Here is a 19,309-nt window from a genome sequence, read left to right as displayed (position 1 = left end):
TGATCATATTTAGAAATAAGAACTCAATTACAAATATTAAATTAACATTGCTAATTAAGAAAATAAATAACGTATTAGGGTGAGCTTGGCCCGACATTGGCAACATTCTTCAATTGAATCCATCCATGCTAGTTGGTCTATCTCAAGATCTATATCTTCTTCCATTGCAAGATTGACAAAAAGATCTATGCCAGTGCTAGCAGACTCCACATCATTATCATCACCTAGATCATCATCATTCGTATGTTTGGATTCGATTGTTTCGTCCTAATCTTGGATAGGGACACCTTCATCTTCATTGGTTGGTGGTAGGTGAAAGCATGATAAGGTGGTACACTTTCTACCATGGTGAGCCCTATCAATCTAATGTTAGAACCCCTCCATGTGACATATCATTAAGAAGCTTATGAGATGAGTAGATTTCAAATATACAATCTCTGAAAATGTTCAAGTAGTAATGCTCAAGATACACCAAAAACAAGATTTAAGATGCCAAAATGTAACATTACATGCCTCATCATCACTTTTGAAAAATCACTTTTTGGGGAGCTTCACTATCCTATGTTAAAACACCATCATGTTATGTACCATTAGAAAGATCTTGACAAGTACATTCTAAATCTACAAACTCCAAAACATTTGGGAATGATGTGCTCAAATTTCATCGTGGACCCATTTTTTAGAGAGATAAAGAGTATAAAACTCCTTAGAGGGCCCCAAAATGAGCTCATAATTTTGCTGATGACTTGAGAGATACTGTGAAATATGGATGCACGCTTCTTGCACTAACCACCACCTTTCCATGCTTCCTTTCGACCTTTCTCTTTGCCTAAAAAAATCCTTTAAGTTCTTCATGAACCATGCAAGGAAGAATATCCATCAACAAGCATGCACAACATCAATTATTCTATCAAATGTACCACAAGATGTAGTTTACTAGTGTGGGAAAGTTCTCCTCAATCATACACACTACCTCCATCACCATACATCAATAGTGGATGGATGTATCTCCTTGGAACTTATGTAACTAAGGTGGAGATGAATTCTATGCTTGTATGTTTCATGCTTGTGTGGGAGAATGAGAGAGAGCGATTGCCTTATGCGACGGTATGAGCGACTCTACGGTTGCTTGCACATATCACACCATTGCCCCCATTATTTAAATGGCCTCGCACACTTTTTGACCTCCACACCCACTAATGCAAATGGGAAGAATGAACTATATATACCCACCTCCAACACAGGTGGCATCTCCTCAAAATTTGGAGCTTCCGCACTAAATCCAAGAATGTCTAGCGTGGACGTGGTGAAGGACATGATGTACGTCTACAACTTCCTCCATTGCTCTGAGTCTGTTATCCATTTGCGCTGCTTGCAAGTTTATCCTTAAATTTTTGACCCCTATGGGCATGTTTTCCTGGCACAATTTTTCCTTCTTTGCCTTGTCATTTAATTGTTGGCTCTATCTACCATTGCACTTGTACTGTCCAGTCTTGCCTTAGCTGCCAGCAACATATGTCAACAGTTAACTAGATGACGCGAACTATAGCTCACTGATGGTGACCCATGTGCATGGGAAAACTAAACGAATGAAGACCCAATAGCCTTGGGATTTTATGGGAGATTGAATGCAGGTTGGCTGCACCTTGCCTGAATTTGTGGACACTTCAAATATGATCGCCACTGTGCTGTTCCTTTAGAAGGGTCGGTAGATATATTGTTTCTTTTAGACCATCTTTTGATCTTTCAGTGTAGCTTGCCCTATTTCTCCTTATTGCACAAGACGCTTTCTATGAACTCCACCCAATTGATGGTGAAGGCTTCCTTGTTCGTGGCATTTTTCACAGCCCAGCAATGCTTGAGCGTGAACCCCTTCGCCAACAAAACCCCAAACTGATTGTTGGGGGGTGCCTCCTAGTAATACAGGATAATGAAAATCCATCGCCTCCTCTACAAGTGCCGAGTCTCATATTTTTCCTCATTTCACCCTGTAATCCTTCGACTTTCTTGAATGCGTAATAAATACAATGAGCTATTCCCGTTCCGGCTGGCAGGTCCTTGTCACTTAGGCTCCGTGGATTCTTGCTTGTCATGCTTAACCCGTAAACCTCGTGGAACTCTTTCACAGTTTGACAGAACCTCGTCTGTGGGAGCTCACTCAATGAGCGAGACATTTCTGCTATTTTACGGGCATGTGACAGAGAGCACTTACAAAGACAGAGACCGCAACACAAATAGAGAGAAAGTAGGTTCGCAAGCAACGAGAGAGGTTAAGTGAGAGCTCAATATTGAGAGAGAAAGCGGGTTTGCAAGATGACAGAGAGCGGTTACAACTAAAGTGGTGGCACCATGATGTTTAGAAACTGTCCCATGAAGTGGGCATTTCAAACATGCAAGATATAACTCACTGTATATAAACATATATTCCATCCCCTCCCCCCCCACATATTATATTTTCCAACAATCATTCGGGCACTCTTGAAATGTGCTATTTTTGTGATACTTTAGTACATGCTTTTTAGCATAAAAAGAGTACCAGCAGCCAAACATGCATACACCCTTATATATGCTAATTGTGAGCTTGTACTATAGAAGGTGGTTACTCAAGACATTCACCGATTGAGGATGCAGTCCTAGATTGCTCTGTCGATACTGGGACCTTGGCTAGAGCATGCAGGATACCGCAACAACAAACGACATTCCATCAGCGTGGAGAGCGATGAGGTATGCCTTAGTTCTTGTCTACAACCACTTATGTATGTTCATGATGATTTGGGTCAACAATTTTTCAAAGGTGAAGTTAGTGAATATGCTCAACGGGAGCAATAGAGGGACATGGCGGCATAGTCTCCACACGTTCCTCACCCATATCCTCCACCTGCCCCCCAGTACCCATGGCCACCTAGTGTTCCAAGGGAGCCCCAATATCAACATGTCATGGCACAGATATCCGTCGGTTCTTTTACAATGCCCTCATCATGGACACCACATCATCTCGAACTTGCAAGGTTTCTATTCCGAGGCTATTTCCACTTGCACCTACAACATTTTGTAGAGCTCCCTACCTCATACAACCTTCCTTATTCCACTTGCACTTGTGGCGTCCTTATTACTCATGTATTTCACTTTCTTGTAATGAAAGAAATATATTATTTAAGACATTATTGTGATGCACTCTTGTACACTCAAATGATGTCAATGGCATTTTTTAAAGCTTCTACCATGACCGTTTAGGTAATTAGATTTAAAATTTATAGAGATGGATAGAGATCTCAAGAACACAAAGAGAGAGTGTGAGTGCAAGAGAGTTTGGGTGAGATCTTAAAATAATTATTTTTATGTCTAAAATAGTTATCTTTGTGCTTAAAATAGTTATTTCTATTTCTGAGAAGTTATAAATATAATAGAGATTTCCATGTTCCAGTACTCTTCTTTTAGGCACACATCAAACCCCACCCTCCCCTTATATCTTCATATTGCAATAGGCTAGACATAAACTCTTTTATCATGGCTTCATCTAGGAATCCCTCTCATACTACTACATTTGCAAGAATATTAAGTAAACCTCTTCAATCTTTCATGCACCTCAAAGAAAAGGAACCTAGATCAGATGCCCTTATGGAAGCATGGACAACAACTTTTGAAGTGCAGGAGCTCTACAAGAAGCTCATAGTAGAGAAAGCGATAGACCTTCTAGACAAGAACATGGTAGAGGTGAAAGCAGCAATAGCCATTGGAATATGGAGAGTTGTTGGCATCATTGAAGAGGCAAAGGAGGCTTCTCTTCTTTGAGTATAAATTTCCACCTTCATTGCAACTTTAGGGTAGATGGAGAAGGCCAAGATGATAGTTGAGGCCCAAAATGCTTTCATATATTGTTGCTTCTCTATGGTGTCTTTGTGAAGAAGTAGCAAATGATAGTGACCCATGGAAGTAAAGAACATTGTGTACACCCTTGCTTTTATGTATTATTCTATATGTTCAACATCTCAGCCAAAGTTTGTCATGTAATGCCGTGGTCTTGTAAATTTGCTTTGGAATACAATACAAGTTTTAGATCATAATATGGTGTCTTTATAAATGAGTTGCAATGATAGTGGCCCATGGAAGTAAAGAACATTGTTTATACACATGCTTTAATGTATTGTTGCGTGTGTTCAACATCTCGTAATGTAATGCTGTGGTCTTGTAAATTTGCTTTGGAATATAATGAAAGTTTTAGATCATAATATCATGTCTTTGTAAATGAGTTGTAATTCTAGTGTCCCATGGTGTCTACTTTGGTGGTGCACTACTAAGAAGCCCTCTGTATCACGTGCATTCAAAAGGGTATGTAAAAAATCCCTCATCTGTTAATTTTTCATCAATAAAATGACTCCTTTTTCTTTATGGACTTATGGGTTTTCTTTCAAAATCGATTAAAAAAAACCATTCTATAAATGCATTTATGTAAATTTACCTTAAAATTTTGGATTAAAAAATCCCATTCATTTGAACTCATGTGCTATACCTACATATTTTTAGGCGAGCCCCTCGAGGGTGTCTAGTGCTCAACATCTCATTGGTGTGACAGTAGAGGAAGAGGAGTAGACATATACAATATTTATTATATAGATTTTATGTATGTGTATCTATACATATTAATGTTTCTGTATGTATATATTATATTAATATGTATATATTTGTATTTATATTTTTGAATATAAATGTATATATATTAATATATATATATCTATATAATTTAATATTTATAAATATAAATAAAAATATTATAATATTACACATGAAATTTGCCATGTGTAATGCCCATGCTTGGGCATAACACATGGCATGGCACGTGTAATACCGACACTCGAGTATTACGCATGGCTGCACTTGATGTGCGTGTCACATGTAATGCCAATGGTCAGGCGTTACACATGGCATACCACGTGTATTACCAGAGTGTGGGCAATACACATGGCACGCCACATGTATTGACACATTGAACGTTACACATGGAATTGTTAGGTGTATTATCTACGTTCGGGCAATACACGTGGTACTGCCATGTGTATTGCAAGAGCTCGGGAAATACACATGGAATCTAGGAACATGGCAGGTGGTATCCATTAAACGGCTCTCTCTCCCTCTCTCTGTCTCTCTGTCTCTGTCTCTCTCTCTCTCTCTCTCTCTCTCTCTCTCTCGCATAATCGCCTACCCCCCCTCTAGTGCCATAATCGCCTAACCCCACTCGGCAATACACATGATGGCACCTACCAACATGGTTGGTGGTGTCCATTAATAAACGGCTCTCCCCTCCTCTCTCTCCGATATAATCGCCTACCCCTCTCTAGTGCCATAATCGCCTAGTCTCTCTCTCTCTCTCTCTCTCTCTCTCTCTCTCTGACCTTGATCTCACCCTCTCAAACCCTTTCCTCTTCTATCGAGTGCATACTCTCCTCACTCTCCTCACTCTCTTTCTCAAGTCGATCTCACCCTATCAGACCCTGTCCTCCCCCCTTGTAGCGTATACTCTCCCCAATCTCTCTCTCTCTCTCTTCAATCTCACCCTCTCAAAATCTCTCTTGTTTACTCTCTCTTTCACTCACCTCTCTGGAACAACAAGAAAGTAACAATATGCCTTCCCAAACTCGTTTACAATCTAAGGGTTTCACCAAAAATCCAGATGAGATTTCACTACTTCAGAATTTGGGCACGTCGCAAGTTGCCACATCAAGCAACATGACAAATACATTTGGATTAGAATTTCCAGTGAGGCTTTTGATCCTACAACATGCAATAAAATAATCGTGTTGCAAGCAGTGCCATTATTTGTGAAGAAGAGGAGCCCATGAAGGAAAGTTTCCACCAAGTGGTTGATTGACACATCTCCACTAATTGGGTGGAGGAACCTATAAATTAAATAGATTTTATCATTAACCACTACTCTTATTGGAGGGATAGATCCTACCCCACCAATCCCTTATTTCTTCATATTAGCATAGGTTGGGCATACACTTTACTTTCATGGCTTCATCCACCAATCCCTCTAATAATACGGCATTTGCAAACATCTTAATTAAAGCTCTTGCATCTTTCATGTACCTCAAAGAAAGGGAACCAAGATCGGATGCCCTTTTGAAGGTATGGACAACAACGTTAGAAGTACAAGAGCTTTACAAGAAGCTCATAGTAAAGAAGGTGGTAGACCTTGCAGACAAGAATATACTAGAGGTGAAAGCAAAAACATCCATTGGGATGTGGAGAGCCTTTGGCATCATTAAAGAGGTAAAAGAGGCTCCTCTTCAAGGAGAAGTTGCCACCTTTTTTGAAAATTTAGGGTAGTCTAAGTAGTCAAAGATGATAGTTGAGGCCTAAAAGTATTATAAGGTCCCACATGCTTTCATGCCATGTTACTTGTGTTCAACATCTCGTAGGTGTTTGTCATAATATGTTGGAGTCTTGTAATTTTGCTTTGGAATATAATGGAAGTTTCATCTTTCTATGGTGTTTTTGTAAACAAATAGCACTGAAATTATAATAAATTGAGAGAAGAGAGAGAGAGAGAGAGAGAGAGAGGTGATAACTAAGTCCCAATAGTGTTATAAGGTCTCAAGTGCTTTCTTGTATTGTTGCGTGTGCTCATCTCATAGGTTATGGTCAAAATATGCAAAAGTCTTGTAATTTTCTTTGGAACATAATGGAAGTTTCATCTTTTATGGTGTCTTTTCAAAAAAGCATGCTATGAAATTGTAGTAAATTGAGAGAAGAGAGGAAGAGAGAGAGAGAGAGAGAGAGAGAGAGAGAGAGAGAGAGAAAGAATAGAGAGAGAAACCGATTGCCTTAAAACCAAAAAGCACTCATTAAAAAATACTCAACAAAAAACACGCCGAATTTAGGTTGGAGAGGAATTCACCTAGGGAGAAACCATGCATACGATCTACTCAATCCCTTAGCTAAGCTTAGTATCTTTAGGTATTTCAATTCTATTTTTGTCAATCTTAGCATAGAGGTAGTTAATATTCTGATAAAACTAGTCTTTTGGAAGTGTGGAGGCATCCTTGATGTGATAGCCATTTCAATCCCACACACTTAAAACTTGAGAAATAAAAAAAGATTGGTGATCCATATGGCGGATGTTTTAAGAGAGACTGAAACTAAACAAATGCTATAAGTATCACTCTAGAATTCGGGCCACATAGAGGATCTCTCATTCTTAAAATAGTGCTCCACATATTCGATGATTTTTTCATGTCAGAACTCTACTTCTATGACAATTCTATTTTTGTCAATCTTAGAATAGAGGTAGTTCATCTTCTGATAAAATTGGTCTTTTGGGAGGGTGGGGGAATCCTTGATGTGATAGGTCATTTCAATCCCACACACTTCAAACTTTAGACATAAAAAAAGATTGGTGGTCCATATGGGGGACGATTTAAGAGACTCAAACTAAACAAATGCTATAAGTATCACTCTAGAATTTGGGCCACATAGAGGACATCTCATTCTTGAAATAGTGCTCCACATATTCGATGATTTCTTCATGTCGGCACTCTTCTTCTATGACCTCATTATCTGTGCGCTCTTGCCGCACATGTCGGAGCTAGGGACTTGCTAGGCACCGTATGCGAGCCACGAATGGTTGCAAGCACACAACCAGAAACCAGCAAGCTCAAACAAGGAGCAATGGTGTGTCACTCACCGCTCAGACCGCCATTGTGAAGGATTCTTGTGCCGAGATGAAGAAGGAGCCACCGCCGCCGCTCTACCACCCCACCGCCGTCCTGCCCGCCATGCAATGCTTGATCGCTACCTCCCCTCTCTCTCTCTCTCTCACACACACACACACACACACACACAGGAGAAGGGGATGAAGAAGATAAAGCAAGAGCACTCCTTGTATTCAACACATTGAGAATGAGAGGTCTTAGGGTTACATTTGACTCTTATATGTGACCTAGCCGTTCACACATGGGTGCCCACACATGGCTGGTCGATCCTAACCCTTATCCTGATGACATTCGAGGTGCGCCTCTCATCGGTGATCACCCAATCCCTTTATCCTTTACATGTGGTGCCGACAAGCCCGGCCCATGACTCAGAATACTTAAATTAATTATATGACATAAAAAGTAATACGTCTCAATGTCCACCATAGGTTAACATGCCCCCTTTCCTGATGTAGATTCCGTCCTCGGAAGCTATGGTATGGTAAGCTTGACAGGGTTTGTTGTGGTAGAGTGTATCTGCAAAACAGGAAAGTAGAGTGAAAGTATGCTGGAATTCAAAAGATATAAAGTGTAATAAAATCAAGCATGTTAGACCACAATGGAAGTTTGCCATGAGAACTTAGTTTAAGGGGTCACATGAATGAGCTAGCGTAGCAAATTAACAGGAGTTTAAAATTATTGAAAGTAATTCAAGAGTCAGCAAGGTGTCGAAGGTTAATCAAGGTCTATAACTGGCCTAAGTCAGAGAAAATTACCAAGCTTAATAAATAAACAAATGACCACAATGTGTTTACTCTAAGAACAAGCTAATCTCAAGAGCCTAGGGACATAAGAAACATCAATCATAGGAGCCTTTTGCCTTTATTTCTTTTATGCACGTGATAATTTTTACACACAATGGCGACCTCCCTAAGGCAAAACTAGCATCGATCCTGGCGCCATGATTAACACAAGGCATTCTCCAGGAATCTATTAGCTCACCTTAGGCAAGGCTACCCCCTACCAACCCAGGGCATTGGTTTGGAGAGTAGAATACTCCTCGCCTATACCAAGTGTCAATAGGGCGATAGGCCGACATTAAAGCACATAATAAACTTACATTGCCATTTTTTGTAGGCTTTTCTTTTTAGTTTATTTATTTCTTTGGATTTTTGCTCCTGAACTATAATGTGTTCTTACATCCTTTCGACAAAGCGGTAAAAGCTATGTCTCAAAGGTCAACACACACGGCCAGGTTGTTCAAACATTAAGATGGTTTTAACCCTAGAACTAAGACAACCATATTCCAAGGTTAACTAAAAACCTCATGCATTCCTAAGAATTTCTCAAATAAGTTTAAACTCATTAATGATTTACACTAACACGTTAGGCAACTTCAAAAACTAAGTAGGGCTTTGACAAATTCCATGTGGTCATGCATTATAGTTCATGCAATTAATTGAACAGTAAAAATTGAAGAGAGTGGCCATGGAAGAATTACACCTATATTTTGGAGATCTCCTTGATTCGATGAGAAATGCCCGCAATTTGATGTAGATATTTATGTATGAACATTGCGACAGTCTCAGGACTTGAAAGCAAACCCACCTCAAACTTTTCAACCTGTACAATTAACTAACAAACACTATACCTCGAGAGGCACATCAGTGGGAAAAAAATAAGCACTCGTTTAAGGACACAAAACTAGAAACAACTTGAAAACACTAACCTATCTACCAGTCAAGACTCAACACACTAATACTGAGGATCAAGGTAAGAGGATGTTGTAGAGTTCTGGCTCTAGCCCTAAGGCTAAGCCTCTATCCACATCATCATCCAAATAAATAAAATCAGCCTCGGTAGTAGTGCCATGAGTTTCATCCGTCCATTCATCGTCAGATATATCTTCTTCGTTTTCCCATCCACATAAACTCGTCAAGAATGTAACTATGCGAGGATAGTCATCGTGTGGAAAAGGAAAGTCTTGGGCTATCGGGGATACGTCCTCTCTACGGAGTAGGGGTTAGTCGTGGTCAACAGGCGAATCAGCCATTCTAATTCCTCAACATTTCCCTCTCTGGCTAGTACATCTATATGATCCAATTTGGTTTTAATTACAGGAAAGTCTTGGGCTATCGAGGATACGTCCTCTACGGAGTAGGGGTCAGTCGTGGTCAACAGGCGAATTAGCCATTCTAATTCCTCAACATTTCCCTCTCTCGCTAGTACATCTATATGATCCAATTTGGTTTTAATTACAGGATAGCACATGTGAAATATCTGAGAAAGGTACAGATGATATCTCTCACCAAAGGTTGGAGTGGATGAAGTGTGTGATGCTCGTGCATGTGCCATATCTGCAAACACAGATATAGCATCAGTAGGTTTATGAAGACAGGTCAATCTTGTTCCTAATTGTATGCGGATATTTCTCCTCTTAATGTGATCTTTCTCTTTTTACTATTTTTTGTTTTTCTTTTCTTTTCTTTTTTGTGTATGAAGCTATATATATACATCCCCTTGAATTTGGGAGTTACATGGTCAGGGGAGAGAAGGTTAGGGAGAAAGCAATAGAATGTCGAATGTGAGTACATGCTCTCCCCTTCATTGGGTAGATCATACTTTTTGCAACGATGTTGTAGCCCCTTGGAACCAATTTGTCCAGTGGGTTATAGGTGGTGATGTGGACAGATAGCTTTTTATGACCCTTGTGGCCACATCAAATTGTAGAGATGGTAGTGTACTCTCCCATGAATGAACGGAGGAAATGGCTTTCGAGATGATACTTTTACAAGGGGAGACGTAGACTTATTAGTTTCTTGGTGGGTATTGACAAGGGTAGGTGTAGAGTGTGCAGAAACTTCTATATCAACGTGTGCCTGGCATGAGGAGCTAGAAGCTTCATGTGGCTCCCCCCTTCCTGAGCTAGGTGGTATCGATGGATATCATTTGGGAATCCAAACTAGATCTAGAAGAAGTGGTGTGGAGCACTCCATAACCTTTCCTTTACCACGGTCTTGAATTGTCATTGGAGTGGCAACATTTGGTTTACAAGGCTTTACAGGCGATGTAGAGGGATTATGTTTAGGGACCCAAATCTGGTCATTCCCTTCGTAGTACCCTTGGGCTGCTAATAATATTTTAGGAATCTAACGTGATATTACGTTTCCTTTTCTCTGGCGGGTAGGTGCTTTCCTACTACAAGGCTTCTTGTTTGAATGAGATTGAGTAGTGGAGGTAGCCGTTAACGAAGCTTTTGGGACCCATTTATATGTATTCTCTGGTATAGTAAGCGGAGCCTTGGAGACCACACTGCCTGTTTCCACTCTTGGCGTTGAAGCGTTAGAGGGGTGGCAAACAATCAAAGATGGTGTGGCCACTTGACTTTGTGATTTTTTGTTATCTAGCGTTTTGTCCTAGAGTTGATGGCTTAGGTGCAGGATTTTGAGCGGTCAGACTGAGAGCTGGTTCTTGCATTGTAACTCGCTTGGTTGCCCAATCAATATTGCACTTGGCGGCTAACATCCATTTGCGCCCTAAGTTTACAGTCCCCTCCATGGTACCAGCAGCAGCAGGCATAACCAAAAAGCTTTGAGTTACAGTCCCCTTGTCATAGGCAACAGGAGTGTGCAGAATTCCTGAGACAAGGGTTTTCTTCTTATTGATGCCCTTAACTTAGATAGCACTCTTGGATAAAGGTGGTTTTCCAAGTTGACACCACACTCCATATGATAGCAAATTGTGTTGAGCTCCCGTATCTAATAATGCATTATACAGCACCTCCCCGCAAGGACTCTGTAGCTCAATTGGGTATCTTAGAGGCGGGTCAGATTCCAGTGAATCCTCCTCTGCCTCCTCAAAAAATGCTTGCGTAATCCCCAAGTTGGCTTCTTGTTGGCGCCTACATAACACGCTATTGATGTTCTTTGGCTTCAACTCTCGCTTGTATCTTCTTAAGCTTAGCTTGTTCTTTAGCTGCCTTCTTCTGATGGATTGCATGTAACTCCTCTTGGCTTAGGAGGTCATAGTATCTTTTGAATTTACTCCCATTGAGAAATCCAATGGTTTCAACTCCATCGAGAGTCTCCACTCGGATGGTACCTTGCGGGGTAATTTCACATACTCTATACGGTCCCTTACCAGCATATTTGAGCTTCTTCTTTTCGTTACGCACTCCATACATCAGGAATTTATCCCCAACTTTGATATCCTTGCCTTTCAGGTGGCGATCAAACCATTTCTTCCTTCTATCCTTCTCCACAAGGGCATTGTACACCGCCAATTGTCTTTCTTTTTTAAGCCGCTCAAGGATATACAAACGCTCTACTAAGGGATTACCATCCCAACCCTCTTGAGTAGCAACACGAAGACTAGGAATGAAAAATTCCCATGGCATGACTGCTTCGCCATATACCATCTTGAATGGTGTGCAATTAATAGCCACTTTGTATGCAGTACGAGGTTGCAGGATCAGGGTGCCTAGTTTTGTCCACTCAGGCACCCTGTAAACAGTAAAAAAAATAGGCATTTGTTTTCCTTTAGTGGCTAATCTCTCCTAGCTAACAAAGGAATTTCCTTTCAAGTTCTTTTGTTCGAACATCACATGCAAAGTTTGGAATATAGTTGCATAATCTGATTAAGTCCTCATTTCCTTAGGTACAACGTCAATGTATACACCCTATCCCAAATTTGGACGGATTCCATAAAATACTAATATATTTTACATATAAACTCATATAAGATTCCCACTTTAGACATTAGATCTTCACATAATATAGAGCTTGACTTGATTTTTTTAGAAAATTTTAAGCTATTTGTCTATTTTCTTTAAATATTTCAAGGTCTTTAAAGTGCTATAATATACGACACTTTTTGTATCCACAATATATTCTACTTAAAATGCTCAATCGTGTAGATCAAAAGAGTGTTAGATAAAGAGACATGAGTAGAATGTGGTGGTTAGTCAAAATTTCAAATCCAATGGTTGGATTTTTAAGGATATCTTTTCCAAAATTCTTCTAGGTTATCAAAAGGCCTGTAAATATTAATAATCTAATTAGTAAAATTACATTTCTAAAGTAAATTATCTAAAACCTATAGGGACTAGCGTACTTATAATGGTGCATCTATGGAAAAAAATTTGGATCACTCTAAGTATGAAAAGATCAAATTTTTATCATTTCAACATACTTTTGATAAATTTTCATCAATTAGACTAATTTATATTAATTTAAGTTTGATTGGGTCAATTTTAATGCATGTGTATTTTCTATTAGTTTCTTGATCTCATTTGAAGTACCCTATCTCCCCAAATTTTCTCTCCAAGCATTGTCTAAGTCCAGCATAAACTGGACAAAACTAGATACCCTGAACTTGCAACAACCCTACGATAGGCCCATAAAGCTGACGTAAGCTTTAGATCCTAATCCGTGCGATGAGCCTCAATAGTCTTTGTCAAAATAGAGATTAAGGTCTTGTTGGTACTCTCGGCTTGGCCATTCGCTTGCGGATAATAATAAGGGGTAGATTTATAATGGGATATCATGAAATTTGTTGTGAGCTTCTTAATTACTTCATTTATAAAATGCATACCATTGTCACTCATAAGTTCAAAAGGACAACTGAAGCATGTGATTATATTTTCAAAGAGAAACTTGCATGTTGTCCTTGCATCTGCCTTACGTGTCGCTCTAGCTTCAGCCCATTTGGTCACATAGTCAGTAGGGCCACAATAATATAGCGAGATTGTGTGTTGCAGGCCGCTGGGCTAATTGGACCTACAAAGTCTAAACCCCACTTTTCAAATGGTTGGTTTACTTTAATTGGATGTAGGGGCATCTGATCTTTCCACTGGGATTTCTTGTAGTGTTGGCATTCATCTCACAACCCTACACAAAAGTGATGCATCTTGGAACATAGTGGGCCACCAATACCCTGATTATAAGATCTTTTGCGCAGTTAAGTCTCCTGAGAAGTGACCACCGGCTACGCCCATATGTGCCTCTTGCAAAATGTATAGATACTCATCCTCTCGGGCACAACGCCTAAGAACGTCATCCTTTCCTCTTTTATAAAGAGTCCCAGTCATCAGGCAATAGGGTTCGCATTCCTTGATCAGATTTCGAGCTAGATCTTTATGAAGCTCTTTGGGTGGAAAGCCGTTAACCAAAAAGTTAACAATCTTCTCACTCCATTCAGGCATTGTCTCCACTATGAACAAGGAAGTGTCACATAAGTCATCCTCAACTCCCGTAGGAGCTTCACCATTAGTTATGCGAGACAAATGATTAGCCATGACATGTTTTTTGCCAGGTCTCACAATAACAGTGAAATCAAACTCAAGAAGAATCAATAACCATCGTGTGATTCTTCCTATAGAGCATGGTTTATTCCCCAGATACAACAATGCTTGATGATCCACATAGAAAACAAACTTGGTGGCAAGAAGTTAATAACGAAATTTCTTTATTGCGTATATCATTGCCAACCCTTCTCGCTCCGTAGTGGTGTAGTTCATTTCAGCATCGTTCAACTGGCAGACTGGCAAAGCTAATGGGGTAGTCTAGTTTATGTTCTCCAGGTTGAGTTATTACACACCCAATAGCAAAGTTTGATGCATCAATATGCACATGGAAGATTAAATCCCAGTTAGGCAGCATTCGCAAGATTGGAGCACTTGCCAAGGCCTTCTTTAATAGCTCATATGCACGGGCACAATCTTCGGTCCAAATGAACTTGATGAGAAGCTTGTACAATGGTCGTGCTATCTCAGCGAAGAATAAAATAAACCTTTGATAATAACCAACATGGCCCATAAAGCGTTGGACTCCCTTATAGTTGGTGGGTGGGGGAAATTCTAGAATGACCTTGATTTTACTTTCGTCGGTGGAAATTCTATTTTTGGACACTATATGCCCTAGAATAACTCCGTGTTCAACCCAGAATTGGCATTTGAAAGGATTCAAGTCCCCACTTCTCTTCTCTATATTATCTTAAGAAAAAGTTTCACAAAACTTCCACGTGACACGAATTTACAAGAAGGAAGAAGATTAAAGTAAAATTTGAATTTTGGAGGTTGGAGACGGGTCTGTCCACTAGTACTTTTTTTTGTTTTGGCTCTACGAGTGTGGCAAAGCGTAGGCGCTATACATGCTACATCAATCAAGCAGAAAGTCATACAATAAAGGGCGATCGTTAGTCTTTTGCCGTCACGTTTCTTTGCCCACCGGCTAAAATGCTCGAAATATTAGATTGGAAATCGTCAAAATGGAGAAGAGTTATGTTCACGCTAAGTGCGTTGAATTGCGAGTAGAGTTAAGACAAATTAGGAGGAGTGGGAAGTAAGAAACCGCCCTGAGGTGACTTTGGAACCTTAGAGTGCGTGCAGGAAGCACGAAAGTGTAGAGATAATTCTATGGATAACTTCACATATCATATGTTGTTGTTCATTTAGATTGGTGGCACCTAGATGTAGATCGTACGACTTCTAACCAACCTACGTGGTATGTGTAACCCGTGTATAGGTCAGTCAGAGTCTCCGTGTTTAGGTCATATTCCCAATTTTCATTGAGAAATATCACATCTAAACTTGGCATGCCAAAAGGTTCTCTTGAAGTGGATGCAATGTCACTTCTTATGGATTGACTTCTAGGGACCTCTACTTTGGGAAGAGCATCAGAAGGTGGTAGCTCAGTAGAGCCTTCATTAAATGAAGTGGATAGAATATCCACATCAAAAATCTTGGCCATTAAGTTAAGGCAAGCAGAAATTTCAACATGGTATTTTCAATCCTAGTCCTTGAAGAAATACAATAAAGGCAGGTTCTTATTTTGCCATTAGGTTCTGTTGTACACAAACTGAATTGATCAAAATCTTCAAAATATTAGATGTATACATTGGGAAAACATCAAACGAAGATGATTTTTGTTCATGCATAAGGGAATGCTAAGTGCATTGAATTGCAATTAGCGTTAAGGGAATTAGGAGTAGTGGAAAGACTAGCTAGTAAGAAAAGAAGGGGGGGCATACACGTGGTCGGGTGTGGTTTCCCATTTGATGGGCGAGTAGAGGACGTGTGTGAAAAAGGGAGCATGATCTGGCTGTATATGTGTGGGTATGAATAGGGTGCAAATATAGGTGTACGTGTGAGGTGCGTGTGCATGAGTGAATGTAGGGGCGAATGCTTACGTGCATGTGAATGAATGTCTATGTGTGAATGAGTATTTACATACCTGTCAACAATGAATGTGTGCATGCACGAATAAGGTATTTGTGTGTGCATGTAGATGGATGTGGACATATGGATGTAAGTGCATGGGGTGCACGGGCAAAGGTGTAAGTGAATGTGCAACACTTCTACCTATAGAAAAAGTGTTACCAAGTCCCCACTTCTCTTCTCTATGTTATCTTAAGAGAAAGTTTCACAAAACTTCCACGTGACATGAATTTACCAGAAGGAAAAAGATTGAAGTAAAATTTGAATTTTGGAGGTTGGAGACGGGTCTCTCCACTAGTTTTTTTTTTTTTTTTTAAGCAACAATTTTTGTTTTGGCTCTACGAGTGTGGCAAAGTGTAGGCGCTATATATATGCTACATCAATCAAGCAGAAAGTCATACAATAAAGGGCGACCGTTAGTCTTTTGCCGTCAGGTTTCTTTGCCCACCGGCTGAAATGCTCGAAATATTAGATTGGAAATCGTCAAAATGGAGAAGAGTTCTGTTCACGCTAAGCGCGTTGACTTGCGAGTAGAGTTAAGACAAATTAGGAGGAGTGGGAAGTAAGAAACCGCCCTGAGGTGACTTTGGAACCTTAGAGCGCGTGCAGGAAGCAGTCTCGATACGAAAGTGTAGAGATATCTCATCTGCAAGTGGGTGTGGAGATATATCTGCAGGTATATAACTATAAAGCTGCGAGTAGTTCAGACCCAGTGTTGTATAATTCCACGCAGTTGGGAATCCGCAAAAGCTCGCTCTCTTCCTTCCCAAAAGCCTACTAGCTATCACTTACTTGCATGCATAGTACATATCCTCATCCCTAAGCTTCCTAGTGGGTTGGAAATACGCAATTATGGTATGTCAGCTGCGTTTCTCCCATCAGCGCCCGATCCATCTCTTGCCGCTGCTGCTACTTCTACAGGCTGTGCTGCTGAGTACGGTTGTTGTAAAGCGTGGGCAGGCGGCCCCTATTCGGGCGCCAGACCTACGCCAGTGCCAGCTTGCAAGCGATACGTCGCTGACCAATCCGCGGCAGACTGTGAAACTCAACTGCTGCCTTTCTGTGCCATCGCACAAAGCGGTGGACTTCTCCTTCGAGGCGTACCCTCCCGTGAGGAAGCATGTCCGCAGGCCCGCCCACCGAGCCAGCGAGGAGTACATAGCCAAGTACAACAAGGCCTACGAACTCATGAAAGCGTTGCCATCTGACGATCCTCATAGCTTGGGGGCACAGGCTAATATCCATTGCGCCTTCTGCAACGGCGCCTACACGCAGGGTGGAGCTGCCGGTGACATGCCTTTGCAGATTCACTTCTCCTGGCTCTTTCTGCCTTGGCACCACTGGTACCTCTACTTCCACTCTGGGCAGCCTGCTCAACGACCCGGATTTCTCTCTGGTCTTCTGGAACTGGGACGACCAGCGAGATGGTGGCAACGTGATGCCGGCCATGTTCGTTCGCAATGGCACTGCGCTCTACGACGCCAAGTGCAACCAGGAAAACCTCCCTCCGATGCTGGTCAGGCTCAACGTGAATGACAATAGCACCAACAACTCCGTGGTGGTCAATGAGAACCTCAACGCCATGTACAAGGCAGTGGTCACGCCCAGCACGCCCGACCTCTTCATGGGGGGCGCGTACAGGTACTTCATGAACTGCGGTGCCTCGCAATATTCAATCATCTGATCATATAATCTCATGTTGTTGTGACTCATAGAACCAAAGGGTTAATACCGATCTAACCGCCCTGTTTCTTTTGCACAGACTTGGCATGAACCTTACCAGCTCCACAGTACTCAGTGCTCCAGTTAGTGGCAGCGTCGAGTTCACCGTGCACGACGCCATCCACTATTGGACGGGCGACCCAAATATCAAGCCGCTGTCGGAGGACATGGGCACCTTTACCACTGCCGCCCGCGACCCCATCTTCTTTGCTCACCACAGCAACGTGGACAGGCTGTGGGATGTGTGGAGGTTCGATATCCCAGGCACCCGGCGAAAGGACCACTCCGATCCCGACTTCCTGGATGCGGAGTTTCTCTTCTACGACGAGAATGCGAATCTAGTCAAAGTGAAAGTCCGAGATGCCCTCGTCGACAACCAGAAGCTGGGCGTGAGTTACAAAAAGGTGAGGACGGATGAGCAATGGCTGAACTACTCGCCGCTGCCGGTTTCTACCGGCAGCGCAGTAGCTGCCGCCGCTGCCGCCAACGGTGTTCTGGAAATCGGAGCTTCACCTCAAAACGGCACCGTTGACCTGGGAGATAAGCTCACGGCACTTGTGGAGCGGGCGCCCGGTAACAAACCTCGTCATAGAGAGGAAGTGCTGGTGATCCAAGGTGTGGATTTGACCAGGGATAGCTTCATGCAGCTGGTGGTGTTCGTCAACCTGCCGGATGCTAACGAAAACACCGACACGAGCAGCGCTGAGTACGTGGGCACCTTCAACATCATACCCTCGGCGAGCAAACACAACCACCTTTTCACCAACGTGAAATTCAAGATCGGAGATAACCTCAAGCGCATCAGCATACAGAATGAGGACAAGCTTGTCATCACCATCGTGGTGAAGGGCCAGGAGAAAGTCACAGTAAAGGGCTTGCAAATCCAATACGAGTAACCGTCACGATCGTTTTTTACACTCTATTTGAATTTCACCACATTATTAGAATATAGCATTAGTGACATGCAAAGCTCCCTCACTCTTACGTACATCTTGTATGTGTGAATTTGTAAATGCTTACATGCATGCATATATGTTCATCTTGGACTTGTATCAGAAATTCATCCATATGTAATTGTTATGTCAAAATTCAAACAATCTAGTGGCACAAAAAGGCATTGTGTACTTGGGATCTTATGTGGAGCTAACTATAACCAAAGCATCCCCACCCAAAATTTGCATGAGGAGTACCTTTAGTGCCCTTCAATGATTTTATATTCACGTGATCATATTTTTTCTTTGTTAATAACATGTGTTAACATGTTATTAACATGTTAACATGTTAACATGTTCCCAAAAAAGTCGGTGGGAGGTTCCCTGGTAACCGACTAAAATCCCGGGTAACCGACTAAAATCCCGCCGGGATTTTTGCAATACCTGACGGTCCCGTCGGGAATTTTAAAACCCTGACGGGCCCGTTGGGGTCATCATTTAGCCCGACGGGCTACATTTTTGTATATATACGGGCCCAGGGGCCCTTTGGGAGTTCATTGCTGCTGATAGTATACACAGGTAATGACAGTTGTGGGTGTGTGTGGGTGTGTGTGTGTTCGTGCAGGCAGCCGCCCATGGTCGCAATGCGCGGCAGGATATGGGTGGTCCGCCACACGAGGGGTGTGTGTGTGAGGCCATTCTTCGGAATGGTGCTTATCGTGGGGCACATAGTCGGTAACGTGGCTGGT

The 19,309-nt window shown here is 41.6% G+C and overlaps 1 protein-coding gene across 1 annotated transcript; it reads left to right on the top strand.

Annotated features, from left to right (window-relative positions):
• The first annotated feature begins 17,694 nt into the window (after positions 1-17,694).
• Positions 17,695-18,597, top strand: LOC147610962 (polyphenol oxidase, chloroplastic-like). Its single transcript, XM_086785221.1, has one exon. The coding sequence runs from the start codon at positions 17,796-17,798 to the stop codon at positions 18,522-18,524; it is 729 nt and encodes a 242-aa protein (XP_086641347.1). The 5' UTR covers positions 17,695-17,795; the 3' UTR covers positions 18,525-18,597.
• The last annotated feature ends 712 nt before the right edge of the window (positions 18,598-19,309 follow it).

Source organism: Cibotium barometz, chromosome 48 (assembly GCF_041138505.1).
Source record: "Cibotium barometz isolate CiBa-2024 chromosome 48, ASM4113850v1, whole genome shotgun sequence".
In the NCBI taxonomy this organism is placed as follows: Eukaryota; Viridiplantae; Streptophyta; class Polypodiopsida; order Cyatheales; family Cibotiaceae; genus Cibotium; species Cibotium barometz.
Note: the sequence above shows the minus strand (reverse complement) of the source record. Positions and strands in the feature narration are given on the sequence as shown.